Source organism: Balaenoptera borealis, assembly GCF_965194805.1.
Source record: "Balaenoptera borealis genome assembly, chromosome: 1".
Taxonomy (NCBI): domain Eukaryota; kingdom Metazoa; phylum Chordata; class Mammalia; order Artiodactyla; family Balaenopteridae; genus Balaenoptera; species Balaenoptera borealis.
In genome coordinates, this window is record NC_138860.1 from 139,853,585 (window position 1) to 139,869,122 (window position 15,538).

Genomic DNA, 15,538 nt, shown 5'->3' on the forward strand with positions numbered 1-15,538 from the left:
CAGAGGCACAGCCCTGATACCTGGCTGGAGCACCAAGAGCCTTTCATCCACATGGCTCAGAATATAAGGGAGAAAAAAATAGAAAGAAAAAAAGAGGATAAAATAAAATAAAATAAAGCTATTATAATAAAAAATAAGAAAAAAATTATTAAGAGTAAATGTATTCAGAAAAATTTTTTTTTAATTTTTTAAAAATAGATTTATTAATTTTTTATAGTAAAAAATAAGAAAAAAATTTTTAAGAAAAAAATTTATTTAAAAAAATTTTTAATTTTTTAAAATAAAAAATATGAAAATACTTATTAAAAAATTTTTAAATTCTAAAAATAGAAAATACAGAAAAAATTATTAAGAAAACATATATTAGGAAAAAAAAATTTTTTTAAGTAAAAAAAAAAAAAAATGGACGGACCTAACCCTAGGACTGATGGTGAAAGCAAAGCTATACAGACAAAATCTCACCCAGAAGCATACACATATACACTCACAAAAAAAGGAAAAGGGGAAATTAATATATCCTGCTCCTAAAGTCCACCTTTTGAATTTGGGATGATTCGTTGTCTATTCAGGTATTCAACAGATGCAGGCACATCAAGTTGTTTGTGGAGCTTTAATCCGCTGCTTCTGAGGCTGCTGGGGGAGATTTCCCTTTCTCTTCTTTGTTCCTACAGCTCCCAGCGTTCAGCTTTGGATTTGGACCCGCCTCTGCATGTACGTCGCCTGAGGGCGTCCGTTCCCCGCCCAGACAGAACGGGGTTAAAGGAGCAGCTGCTTCGGGGGCTCTGACTCACTCAGGCTGGGGGAGGGAGCGGTACGGAGGAGGCGGGCGAGCCTGCGGCGTCAGAGGCTTTGTGACGTTGCAGCAGCCCGAGGTGTGCCGTGTGTTCTCCCGGGGAAGTTGTCCCCGGATCACGGGAGCCTGGCAGTGGTGAGCTGCACCGGCTCCCGTGAGGGGCAGTGTGGAGAGTGACCTGTGCTCGCACACAGGCTTCTTGGTGGCAGCAGCAGCAGCCTCAGCGTTTCCTACCAGTCTCTGGGGTCTGCGCTGATGGCCGTGGCTCGCACCCGTCTCTGGAGTTCGTTTAGGCGGCGCTCTGAATCCCCTCTCCTTGCGCGCCGCGAAACAAAGAGGCAAGAAAAAGTCTCTTGCCTCCTCGGCGGCTGCAGACCTCCTCTCCGGCTCCCTCCCGGCTTGCCGCGGCACGCCAACCCCTTCAGGCTGTGTTCACACTGCCAACCCCAGTCCTCTCCCTGCGATCCGACCGAAGCCCGCGCCTCAGCTCCCAGCCCCGCCCGCCCCAGCGGGTGAGCAGACAAGCCTCTCGGGCTGGTAAGCGCTGCTCGGCGCTGAGCCTCTGTGCGGGAATCTCTCCGTTTTTCCCTCTGCGCCCCTGTTGCTGTGGGATCCGCGCTGATAGCCGCAGCTCGCACCCGTCTCTGGATTTCGTTTAGGCAGCACTCTGAATCCCCTCTCCTTGCGCGCCGCGAAACAAAGAGGCAAGAAAAATTTCTTGCCTCTTCGGCAGCTGCAGACTTTTTCCCGGACTCCCTCCCGGCTAGCACCAAAGCCCGAGCCTCAGCTCCCAGCCCCCGCCCGCCCCGGCGGGTGAGCAGACAAGCCTCTCGGGCTGGTGAGTGCTGGTTGGCGCCGAGCCTCTGTGCGGGAGTCTCTCCGCTTTGCCCTCCGCACCCCTGTGGCTGCGCTCTCCTCCGCGGCTCCGAAGCTTCCCCCCTCTGCCACCCGCAGTCTCTGCCCAAAAAGGGGCTTCCTAGTGTCTGGAAACCTTTCCTCCTTCACGGCTCCCTCCCACTGGCGCAGGTCCCGTCCCTATTTTTTTGTCTCTGTTATTTCTTTTTTCTTTTACCCTACCCAAGTACGTGGGGATTTTCTTGCCTTTTGGGAGGTCTGACGTCTTCTGCCAGCGTTCAGTGGGTGTTCTGTAGGAGCAGTTCCACGTGTAGATGTATTTCTACTGTATCTGTGGGAAGGAAGGTGATCTCCGCGTCTTACTCTTCCGCCATCTTGCCCCTACTCCTGCTATATTCTTAATTGCTTTAATTTTAACTGAATTGTCCACTGGTCCCTAAAAAACTGTTAGATAATGGGGAACACTTTGGAGTCCATGAATGTCCCAGACAAATCTAAGTACATCCATTTTAACATTGTTTATAAGCATAAATTCATGAAGAAATATCTAGATATATATAATTCCTGAATGTTTCTATAATATAGGTAATAAACAGCTACTCATTTTGGATTACATTCTGTTAATTGTCCTACAAAAAAGAAAGATCTTATTTTCCAACTCCCATCTGTAATATACCAAAGGAAAATGGGTACTCTTATTTGAGATATCTCTTTTGTACACATTATTGTGAGAAAAGAGGCAGAGACATAACTGTTTAAAACTGGTTGACTGATGAATAGTTTAAAAAGTTTAGAGTTTGAAAAGTGACTCACAACTTTTGTAAGGAAAAAAAGTAAATGTAGATTAAATAGATCATAGAAAGACATGGTAGCCACTAAAATGGAAGCTGGAGCTACCAAGTAGAAAAGCAAGATGAAAAAAATTAATATTTGATACATAATAAAAAGAAATTATTACTTTCAAGAAAAATGTATCTAGATACTATGCTATAGAGACTATCAATAAATAATCTACTTTTAAAACTTAAAATGATCAATTCTCCATTAAGTTTTTAAAGTTTATTAATATCCAACTTCAAGACTTACTTTAAAGCTACAGTAATCAAGACAGTGTGGTACTGGTGACAGATGAGACAAACAGATCAGTGGAACAGAACAGAGAACTCAGAAAGTACTCATACAAATATATTCAACTGATATATGACAGGGGAACAAAGAGAATCAAAATATTATATCATTAAAGTTACAGGATGATTACATCCTCCTAAAAATAATACTCTATTATGTGTGTTATCAATCTTATTAATTGAAGTTTACTATTATAAATCAATATACATTTCTTCTTACTGATTACAGTATATAAACTTTCAGTTAAAAAGAGATGTATTTTTAAAAACCTTTATATTAATAATATTTCTACCTTACTTGCTGTTTAGATAAACAGACTTATCAGACTCCTCTCTGGCTCACTGACTGCCAAGCTTAGACCATTTCAAGAACCAGAGGATTAGGACACATTACTACCCCAGTGACAGCAACATGTGAGTTAATCTCTCTCCTGACTGCATTCTAACCTCCTCAACTTCTTGTTCTGTGATCTATAGTTGGCTATGGCTTTCTGGCTTTCCCCTTTGACCTTTCAGCCCTTGGCTTAAATATACAAGCTCTACCCTCTTCCCAGACTCCTCGCAAGTGACAACTGACTTTGCCTCGCTCTCAGTATTTTTCTTTGCCTATCTTAGCATTTTTGGCTTTTATACATCCATCGATGGACTTTCTTAATTCAACTCAAATACAAAAAACAAAGAATTCTTAACATATATAAACAACTTCCTGGAAACCTCTTAATTTTTAGTAAAACTCTAGCCTATTAGCTCTTTGCTGCCCTCTCCTGGGCGCAGTTTGGGTCTCTCAACCACTTCAGTCCCTTTGCTAAAAGAGCTAAGACAAAGTTTTTTACATTCTAAGCTCCAAAGAACATAGAAATTATGATTAAGTAATTCACATTTTCTTTTAACTTGAGTACTACACCAACTACCAATTTAAGGAAAATAAATGTTTAATCTTTTATGGTCTACAAACAATGCTACTACTTTTAAACTGTCCTAATTGCTATAATATTCCACGGAGAAATTTGACATTTCACTTCTTAAGGATGAAAGGGTGTGTGTATGTATATATATATATTTTACATATCCATTAAGAAAAAGAAAAGTGCTTACCTCTGCAGACAGCCCAAGCATCTTCATCACATTTCTCACCACTTGTTCTCAGTTCAAAAAAATTATATTCTTCAAGGCTAAGAAGACCATTTCCATCTAAATCAATTACTTCAAATATATCTGATAAAGTTGACCTAAAATTACAAAAAAATAGCTAATTATTTGTCTCTAAGGCAACTAGATTGAAAAAGGTTTCTATGAGGATAACTTTCAAAAGGAAGTAATATAAAGGCATTAAACAATATTTGTAATGATGTTATCTACGAAACAGAAACAGATTCACAGACACAGAGAACAGACTTATGGTTGTCAAGGGGGAGGGAGAGTGGGGGAGGGTTGGATTGGGAGTTTGGGACTAGCAGATGCAAACTATTATATACAAAATGGATAAACAACAAGGTCCTATTGTATAGCACAGGGAACTATATTCAATATCCTATAATAAACCATAATGGAAAAGAATAAAATAAAAAACAATATTTGTGAATAATAAAATTAATGTATCCAAATATATATTTTACTCAGTCTAGTATTACATGACATAAACAAGTTTCCAAAGCAACCACAGCATGTCAACATGTAGTAGGAACACAAAGAGAAGTTCCCTTCTTCTTTTCTCCTTTCTCCATCTACTTTCTTCTTCCTCTCTACCTGCAGCCAGATCTTACTGTGTACATGTAGGGTATGGGAGGACTACCCTATTTGGATTTCATATTTGATAGCTATCTAAGTCAATAGTGCAACTAGCAGGACCTGTTTCTAGTGGAGGAGAAATCAGTAGATACGCAACTAAAGTTGACTTGCCAAATGTATGGAACCCAGAAATGAATGGCAATCCCAGACCTATGAGCAGAAGGTCACTTTCAGATGCCTAGTGGATGAGTTGAGCTATTGATTAGAATCTGGGTTTGGGATTTGCAGCTAGCCAAAGGAAAGGATGGAAGACAGGCTACTGATATATATCCAGTCTAGATGTTATAGCTCTTAACTTTAATAAACAAAACTTACCTAAACTCCTTTGTGAGAAATAATTCCCCTGTTTCATCTCTATATACAAGCTGGGCTTCTTCTGTTATTGGTTTTCTTTCTTTCTTTAGCCTGCAGCCAGTTGTGGAAGGAATTAACCAGTAAATTCCAGGTCCTAGTTCACCAGTCCACCCAAACATCTTTTCTCAAAAGAATTTTAAAAACAAACAAACAAACAAACAACCACCATGAGTCTTAATGACTTTTAATCTTTCTTATGAAAGGGAAGCATTAGAAATAGTTTCTTTTTTTACCAATATTCACCAATTCTATTATGGTTCTATCAATGTTTTATAGGCTTCAAAATATTTTTGTTAATGGTAAGGCTAATAATATTAGATGTAGTTCTTTATATATTTTAAAAACAAATGCCTAAAACTGTAACAGGTTAGAAGTTATATAACTTCTAAATCTTCCCAATAATCTTCAAAAATGTTTGTTATGCAAATATTTCAACAGGAAGCAAAGAGAAAAATCTTAGAGTAATTTTTCTGGGTTATAGTTGCCTAATTTGATTCAAATATAAATATATGATTTGTAATTCAGACTTCTATGCCACAAAATAAAAATTAAATATATTTTAAAAGAGTTCCCTATTTGTATGAATTAGCCATATTTGTAAAAATACAATTATGTGGACAAAAGCACTGGAATTTTACTACTATTTATGTAATATGGACTATAAAACAAGAAGGCAGAGTCCCAGATAAACCTACCTTATACAAAATTCTTTTCCATCACAGCATATTTATAATGAGTGCCAAGACATTTGTATAGGAAAACATTTTATTCTCCTGTTCTATAAGAAAAAGCAAAATGGCATCCCTCTATGAACCTTCTAGGTGCTTTCTGGAGCCCAATGGCTTCCTATAAAACCTAGGGATTGTCTCTGTCAAATATATTAAACCTAAGCATTTCCTAGTCGTGTATAATATCTAAGCAAGTAGCCATTTGCCCTTCAGCACAGTATAACCCTAAGGAATTCTGTCTGGTATTGTGTCTAAAACTCCTTTCAAATCCCAGGTTTATTTTAGGTCATCCTGGGGACTCATATACAAAACAAAGTTGCTCATCCAAATTCTGGGTTCAGCCCTATTTCTACCCTCACAAGTCAGAGGAACCATAATCATCCTAAAGTGACCATGTCCTATTTTGATAAAAGAAGCAATCCAATAAAAGTGAGGGTCATTTTGAAAACTAAAGGTTGACCAAACCCATCTTTTGGAAATCATAATCTTTTAGATTGGCCAGATGTAGACTGATATCCAGGAGTGAACAGCAGTTCTTGCTGTTTCCTAATATATGTTATCCCTTGAATCTCCCTTATCTCTACATATAAACTTGAACTGCCACAGTGGTTGGCAAATAGAAAGTCTTTCATGGGCACAAAACTCTTCTTAAAGAAAATAATTATGAAACTAAAACTGAAATTCCTATTTTACTTGTCTTATTCTAGTGTATTATTCTAGCTTTTCCCTTTTTTCTCAGACTCACAGAGAGGGAGGAAAGATTTGCAAAAGAGAAAGTGCTGACTAGCACTTTTGATCCCAGACGATCCCAATCTTGAGGGATCGTCTGGGATGAACCCAGCAGAAGGAAACTAGACTGATTTGACTTTGGTAGGTTAAATGGAGCCAGAACAAATTAGGGTGAGCGGCTTTGGGCTCTGCTGCAGTTAGTAGGGGCTGGAGTGCTTCTGCGAGGCAGCTGTGGTGTGGCAGGGAGGCTCAACAGCCATCAGCTGGTGCTGAAATGACCGGGGGTGTGTAGCCACCCAATCGACTCATCAGCAACCTTCTCCTCCCCCAGGACTCCAAAGCCAGAGCGGGGATGACCTTAGGGTACCTTCCTGCCCCTCCCCCAAGTCAAAACTGCCTTGGACATTTCATTTTTACCTCATTTACTTGTATAACATTTTTAGTGAACGGGCATAGGATATTCACTTTTCTGATTTCTACACCCTCACAGGGGCAGCTTGGCTTTAAAACAAAACACCTGGGGTGAATGGGCCCCTTGATATTTTCTCTACTAGCCACTAGGGTATAAAAAACTAAAAAAAAAAGAAAATCGTGCTACTATATTAGTGAAATAAGTCAGACATAGAAGGCCAAATACTATACTATATGGATTCACTTATATTGATGCATCTAAAAAAGTCAAATCCATAGAAGCAGAGAGTGGAAAGGAGGTTGCCAGGGCCTGGAGAAGGGGAAACAGGGCGGTATTATTCCAAGGGTACAAAGTTGATGTTACGCAAGATGAGTAAGTCCTAGAGCTCTACTTACAGCACAGTGCCTATAGTTCACAATACTGCATTGTATACTTAAAACTTTGCTAAGAGGGCAGATCTTACGTCATAAGTGTTTATAATAATAATAACTAAGAGGGTGGGAGGGAACTTCTGGAGGTGATGGATGGTTTTATGGCATAGATTGCCATGATGGTTGCATGGTGTATATTTATCTTCAAACTCATCAAGTTGCATACATTAATTATTACAGCTTTTTGTATGTAACTTTTTTTTAAAAACTAAGAAAATCCAAACTACTGTATTTAGACATATTTAAAAGCAAATCTTAAGAAAAAAAAAAAAAAAAAACTAAAATTCCTTTGTAAATAAGACATATTACAGATAAACAGAGGCCTATAGTAAAGAGGTAAATAGAAATTCATTCAAATTTTATTATAGGCTTCCTATGTACTAACATTTTTATACATGTAATCTCGTAAGAAAGTAATTTTAACCAAAACAAAGTGGGAAAGCTATTGTTTTAGACAATGCTTTATCTTCAATTTAACTTTGTAGTCAGTTTTGAAGAAGAGTTTAATCAAAACATTAACTGCTGTCATTTTATTTGTTTCTTGCCTATAACTATTCTTGTCTGTTAGGAAGCCAACAATAAAGACTTCTATATAACATTCCATCAGGGAAATGTTTGTCTGTCGTTGGGCCTATATAAAGATTAAATATGATATTGCAGTAAGCCCTTGAATAGTATTATTCCTGTTGTTGTGTAGCAGATGTATTTTGTAGTCCTCATAAAACAAATAGCCACATTTATGTATCTGCCTCACATATTTGGCCTCTGAGTAAATGTATAATTAGAAAAGATCAGAACAACCCCATGGGCAACATATAAAATCATTTGAAAGCATTTTTTCAGATCAATCTATTTTTGGACCCTATGAGTCAAGCCTGAGGATAGTCATCTTGAAGTTTTTCTTTTTTGCAATAGTAGTACAAGTAAGACAAACATCTAGAGGAACATTTTCAAAGCCTTGAATTGCTTGTATTAGGGGGAAAAAATCCACTGGCATCAATCATTTTTATTGAGTATAACAAAAAAATGTTCACATGTGGGGTATCAGGGCATTAGAAAAGAGGAAAGTGAAGTACAATGTCACACAACTTATAAGTTATGAAGCCAAAATGGCCAATCAATCCTCAATTTTTAAATCTCAGCAAATAAGAAAAAGTCCTTCACAATTAATAAAACATATGTAATATGAATAGTGATTACTGTATATACCTTAACTGGAAGGGAAGATAAAAAGTTTTAAAATATATAGAAAAACTATTATTTTCCTCAAACTTGAGGTCATACTATATTTTTAACTAAACATTAGAAAATAAATATGTATACTTCTCTATTTCGTAGTTCAGTAAAACACATGAGCTGTAGATTTGCTTGACTCTCATTTTCCTTAAGAATATACAAGGCAGTATCAACTGATAACCAAGGGGATGGTTTTCCTATAAATAAAAAAAACCAAACATCTTAAAATAAGCAATCACTACTTACTCTTTCCTATTTAAAAAAGTAGTGGTTTCTTTCCCCTTTGGATTTTTTTTTTAGAAATACATATCCATTTTTATAAACATCATAGCATTTGCAATAAGGCATATACCTATACACAATGAAATTGTTAGAAACATTCTCTATATACACACTTTCTAAAAATCATAACTTTTCTTAAACTCATCAGAAAGCTAAGGTTGCCAGGCAACCAAGTAGGCTGAAATCCAAGGACAAACAAACCCTTTCAAGAAGACAGAAGATGCAAGCACTGGCTTACCTGTAAAGGAGCATAGGAGGAAGAGATGTTAGACATCATCTATGTGCTGTTAACTCCAAAATTTGTATCTCCTGCTAGGACCTTTCCTCTGAACATTAGACCCATATATCCAACTGCCTATTTGACATTTCCACTTGGATTTCTATGTCTAAAACTGGCTTTCCCAAACATCTGAAAAAAAAACCTGTCCATCTATACTCTTTTCTATCTCAGATAAGAGTAACTCATTCCTTCCAGTTGATAAAACCCAAAATCCTGGAATCATCTTTAACTTTTCCCTTCTCTCACGTATCATAACAAAGCCTCAGGAAATGCTATGGTTTGACCTTCAAAATATATCCAGAATCTCTACTTCTTATCCCCTCTACACCCCAGTTCAAAGCAACACCAGTCCCCTCTTAGAATTCTGCAATAGAGTCCTAGCTGGACCCCTTGCTTTCTGTACCTTCAATCTGTTTTCAATACAGCATCCTGACTGTTCTTGTTAAAATATGTCAGATTATGTTCCAACTCTACTTAAAAATCCTCTAATGCAGTTGAAAGTTGGAAGAATGTTGCTTCCACCCTAACAATGAGAAAAAATGCATGAAATACAAAATCATAGCATTTCTTGAACCTGTCAGAGCTGAGGTCACAGGACAACCAAGCAGCCTGAAATCCAAGGAAAGACAGACCTTTCCAAGGAGAGATGAGATGCAAGCACTGGCTTATCGGTGGTGGCGCACAGGAGAACAAGATGTCAGGTGTATAAGTGGAAGAAAAGAGAGAGCAGAAGAGATAAAGATGGAAAATGTTCTAAAAATAATGAGACAACAAGCCATAAATCTAAGAAACTCAGAGAGCCCTTAGTAGGATAAATACCAAAAAGATAAACACAAACAAACAACCAAAAAAAAAAAAACCTCCCCAAAACTCAAAAACAGCATCAACAACAACAAAAAAAACCCAGAAAACACCAAGACACATATTCAAACTATTGAAAATCAAAGATGAAGAGAAAATCTTGATGGCAGCCTCCTAAGGGTTCCTCTTTTCTCTCAGAGTAAAAGTCCAAGTTCTCATTATGGCAAAAAACAAAACAAAACTCTACCTGATTTTTGTCCTTGTTTCTCTCTGTCTTCATCCCCTACACTCTCTCCTTACTTACTTCAATATACCCACTCTAGCCACCTTGTTGTTCTTCTAACACCAAGCACACTCTCACCTCAGAGCCTCTGAACAGAGGATTCCCTCTACCTGTCACTTCCTCCACTCTTCACCCATCCCCTTCCACCAGCCCTACATCCACAGAGCTTACTCCCTTGCCTCCTGTGGAAGACAGCAAAAATGGCCATCCCTCTCTGAATCCACAACCCCTTGCAATGTGACTTCGTAGCTCTTCCATCAAGATGTCAAATCTATTTCTCCACCCTGTACCCTGTACTTGCCTTTTGACTTGCTGTGCACAACAGAATGTAACAGAAGTAATGTGCTGGTTCTGAGCCCAGGCCTATGGTGCTTCTGCTTTCTCTCTTAGATTCCTGTTATACCATAAGAAAAGTCCAGTCTAACTTACTAGAGGGTAAGAGACTATAAAAGGCTGAATCAAGTTGTCTCAGCTGAAACGCATACAAAGGAAAGAGCCCAGCCAAGATCAGTTAAAGCCAGCCACCAGCTAACCTGCAGCTGATCACAGATGCACGAGTAAGCCCTACAGAGAAAAGCCAAGCCCAGCTCAGACCAAAAGAACTGCTCATAAGCAAACAAACGTTTAATTGTTTTAAGCCACTGAGTTTTGGGGTAGTTTGTTACACAGCAGTTGATAATTAACACACCTCTTTCAAAGTCTGCTCAAATGTCAACCTCTAATGAAGCATACACTAATAATCCCTTTCAATGGCAACTCATATTCCTTTGTATTCACAATGCCCCTTTTCCTCTATGTTTTTCCCATAGCACTTATCACCTTCTAACACACCATGTCATTTACTATTTATTATGTTTATTATTTATTGTTTATTTCCTCCACTAGAATGTAAGTTCATAAGGGCAGGGATTTTGTATTTTTTGTACTCTGATGTATCTGTATCTTAAGCACCTAAAATGATACTTGGTTTATAAGGTCTTCAATAAATATTTGACAAATAAATGAAAAAAAAATCTTCTTCATAAGAATACAGAGAATAAACAACTACATTGAATTTGCAGACCTATCTTGATACTTTTATCTGAAAAATGACTATTGTAATTGTCATTTAAAAGTATCAATTACCAGGGCTTCCCTGGTGGAACAGTGGTTAAGAATCCGCCTGCCAATGCAGGGGACATGAGTTACAGCCCTGGTCTGGGAAGATCCCACATGCAGCAGAGCGATTAAGCCTGGGCGCCACAACTACTGAGCCTGCACTCTAGAGCCCATGAGCCACAACTACTGAGCCCATGTGCCACATCTACTGAAGCCCGCACGCCTAGAGCCCATGCTCTGCAACAAGAGAAGCCACCGCAATGAGAAGCCCACGCACCTCAACGAGGAGTAGCTCCCGCTCGCCACAACTAGAGAAAGCCCGCACGCAGCAACAAAGACCCAATGCAGCCAAAAATAAATAAATAAATAAATTTATTAAAAAAAAAAAATTAAAAGTATCATTTACCAAATGTTGTAAGTGTCCTACAAGATATACAGTGAAAACTTTCACAATCTGTACTTTAGGAGGGAAAAGTAATGTAAGTGGGGAAGAATCCTCTAGTAAGTAGATGTTTATATGTAAACATAATAAAAGAAAAATAAAGATTGATACTTAGAACAATAACATTAAAAGAATATCTAGGGAAAGCACCCATATAGCCATTTTTCACTAATTAAAAATTATGTAATAACCACTGTAGACACTAGGAAATTATTAATTTTTATCTAGCATTGGTGTATAGAAAAAGAATATTACCATGGATATGAAAATTATTAATAAGGATTGTCTAAGTCATATGACATAGCACTTTGAAGGTATTCAAAAATACTTGCAGTTCATATTTGTCCCAAATTATCCTCCTATAGAAGTTGTCTCATGCATATTAATTTAAAAAATTGATAAATGGAAAAAGCTAAGGATTAATTAGCAGATAAAAAGTTAATTCTATGTCAAAAGGAAACCAGGTAACATCTTATTCTCATTTTTAAATAAATTAAAAGAAAAATACTTTAAACATGTACAAAAACAATTTACTTTCTTTGCATAATATGACAACACAGTCAATGTGTTGTCAACGACTTGTTGTCAACGACTTTGTTGTCAAAGAAAGTCAATGACTTTCTTTAAGTGTATTGCAATATGTAACCACATGTTTCTTAGGCAGATCATTTTCTTCACTAACTAGAACCATCAAATACTTACATAAGTATTTTCAAAGTGGGCATAAATTGATATTTTTTTAAAAATACAGAAAATTTAAACTTGCCTTCAGCTTGACTCAGGTTTAATGGCTTAATTGTTAGATAAACCAGGGATCTCTGAGCTATTTGCATCCTATATTGATGACTAATGATTTCACCATCTTCTTCTAAGAAAAAGCAACCTTTTGATTGTACACATTGCCACTCCTGAAATGAAGGAAAAATATTTTCAAACAATATTTATTACAAGTTTCCAGCATGCAGAGCAATGAGAAGAAACCTAGGGAACATATAAAAGAAATGTCAACTAGAGCCAGTGCCCTCCAGGAATTTGCAACATCATTAAGAGGCAGCATTTAGATAACAAAAAGTTAGGAAAAGATATAATGGAGAGGAGAAATATGAAAAATATAGTCCATGAGAGCTGGAGAAGTACTGAAACAAAGTAATAAATGAACATGCTGCTGCAATAATCAGGGTGAGATTAGTGCTTAGAGCACACTAAGAAAGAAGTAAGGATTGTTAAAACTGATACGTTGAAAGAAAAAGTGAAAAGACTTTATATTTAAAAGATAAAGTATAATAAACCAAAAAAATTGTTTCAAGTCTAGGTAACTAAAAGACTGAATTCATTTCACAGCTATAGCAAAATGCTGATAAATACCAGTTTTGAGAAAGACCTCTCTATAAAATTAGCTCTACTATCTCTTGGTCTCAAATTCCTTCTCCTAGTTCCAAACCAACATGCTTATATGTGATCTCATAACTAGAACTTCCTAACAGGTTTTACTTGAAGATGGCACTTTATGCAGAAAGTAAAGGATTCTTTGTTGAAGGTATGAGAAATTGTTCCATTACCATAGATGTGAGCAAAAATGCTTTCCACTTTATCATTAGTAGGCTTGCCTACCTATAAGACATATTTCTGTTCCACTCCTAATGGCTTCCAAAAATAGAATATTAATGAGGTTTTGAAGTAACTTTATAAAGGATGATTTTGAAAAATTATCTGTTAGTATATTTAGATAATAAGCTCAAGGCTTTAATAATATTAAGATAACAACTGAAAAGGCATGCATTAGCTATGTAACAATAATATCAAAAATATTATTAATCCTGGGACTTCCCTGGTGGCTCAGTGATTAAGACTCCATGCTCCCAATGCAGGGCGCCTGGGTTCGATCCCTGGCCAGGGAACTGGATCCCACATGCATGCCGCAACTAAGAGTTCACATGCCACAGTGAAGGAGCCCACGTGCTGCAACTAAGGAGCCGGTGAGCTGCAACTAAAAGGAGCCCACCTGCTGCAACTAAGACCTGACACGACCAAATAAATAAATATTTAAAAAAATATATTATTAATCCATTTTAGAAGGATTTACTATGGCACTGAAGAGTCAAGAACAAACATTATTTACATTGATATTGATATCTTACATTTTTAAAGGCTAAACTATCTTAACATATACTTACACACCATTTTTCTATTATGTAAATTATAATTACATTTATATTTTATATTATTTCCTTGGTACCAAAATACATTTAAAATTAGAAATTTAAAAATAAGGAAAAATAGTCCCCATAGTTCTACCACCCTAGTTTGATTCTTATGTAATCATTCCTAATACTGACCTTACATAAAAACCTATTTTTTTACATTCTAATTAATATTATTTTATGTCCTGCCTTTTTCATTTAATGTTATATCTGAAACATTGTGCTATTGAAAAGGAACAAAGTTGAAGAACTCACATTTCCTGATTTTACTGCAAAGCTACATTAATCAACACAGTGTGATACTGGCATAAAGACAAACATATAGACCAATGGAACAGAAAAGATAAACCAGAAATAAACTCTCACAAATATGGTCAAATGATATTCAACAAGGGTGCCAAGACAATTCAAATTTCAACAAACGGGGCTGGGAAAACTGGATATCCCTGTGCAAAATAATCAATTTGAACCCTTACCTTATACCATATACTAAAATTAACACAAAATGGATCTAAGACTTAAATGTAAGTACTAAAATTACAAAACTCTGAGAAGAAAACATAGGGGGAAAGCTTCATGACATGAGATTTGGCAATGATTTCTTGGATATGACACTCCAAAAGCATAGGCAATAACAAAAAAATATAGATAAACTGAATTCATCAAAATTAAAAACCCTTTGTGCATCAAAGGACACTAACAACACAGTGAAAAGGCAACCCACATAGTGGGAGAAAATATCTGCAAATCATATATCTGAAATGGAGTATTATCCAGATTATACTAAAAACTCCTACAACTCAACAACAAAAAACCAAAAAAAAAAAAAAAAACCAATTAAAAAGTGGCCATAGGGCTTGAATAGATATTTCTCTGAAGAAGATACACAGATGGCCAATAAGCATATGAAAAGATGCTCAGCATTATCATTAGAGAAATGCAAATCAGAACCACAATGAGTTACCACCTCATACCCACTAGGATGGCTATTAAAAAAAAAAAACAGACAATAACAAGTGCTGACAAGGACGTGGAGAAATTGGAACACTTGTGCATTGCTCATAGGAACGTAAAGTGAAGAAGCCACTGTGGAAAAGGTTTGACAGTTCCTCCCCAAAAATTAAACATAGAATTACCATATGATCCAGCAATTCTACTTCTGGGTACATATCCAAAAGAACTGAAAGCAAAGACTCAAATATATAAAATGTCCATTGACAAATGAATGGATAAACAAAATATGGTATATACCTACAATGGGATATCATTCAGCTTTAAAAAGGAATGAAATTCTGACACATTGCTACACATGGATGAACATTGAGGACATATGCTAAGTGAAGTAAGCCAGAACAAAAGCAAAAGGACAAATATTGTATGCTTTCACTGATATGAGGTAGCTAGCTTGGTTAAATTCAGAGACAGAAAGTAGAACAGCAGTTGCCAGGAGCTGAGGGCAGGAGGAAATGAGGAGTTACTGTTTAATGGGTACAGAGTTTCAAGTGGAGATGATGAAAAAGTTCTGGAGATGGATGGTGGTAGTGGTCTTACAACAACACAAATGTATCTGAGGCCACAGACTCATACATTTAAAAATGGTTAAAATGGTAAATTTTATGTTATGTGTATTTTAGCACGACAAAAAAAAATTTTGCTAAGCAATATTCAAATTTTCAATTTAACTGGTTCTTTTATTAC

General features: G+C 36.7%; 1 protein-coding gene across 6 annotated transcripts in view; it reads right to left on the bottom strand.

The window, feature by feature from the left end:
* The window catches only part of EFCAB7 (EF-hand calcium binding domain 7), a 58,801-nt gene that overhangs the window by 24,528 nt on the left and 18,735 nt on the right, over positions 1-15,538 (bottom strand). For 5 of the 6 annotated variants that reach the window (XM_082357401.1, XM_082357400.1, XM_082357402.1 and 2 more), the window contains 4 exons: positions 12,406-12,547; positions 8,541-8,650; positions 4,879-5,036; positions 3,871-4,004 (listed from right to left, as the gene is read on the bottom strand). In XM_082357401.1, coding sequence (XP_082213527.1) covers positions 3,871-4,004; positions 4,879-5,036; positions 8,541-8,650; positions 12,406-12,547 — 544 coding nt within the window. The remainder of the gene's footprint in view (positions 1-3,870; positions 4,005-4,878; positions 5,037-8,540; positions 8,651-12,405; positions 12,548-15,538) is intronic. The other variant, XM_082357404.1, reaches the window with a different exon arrangement.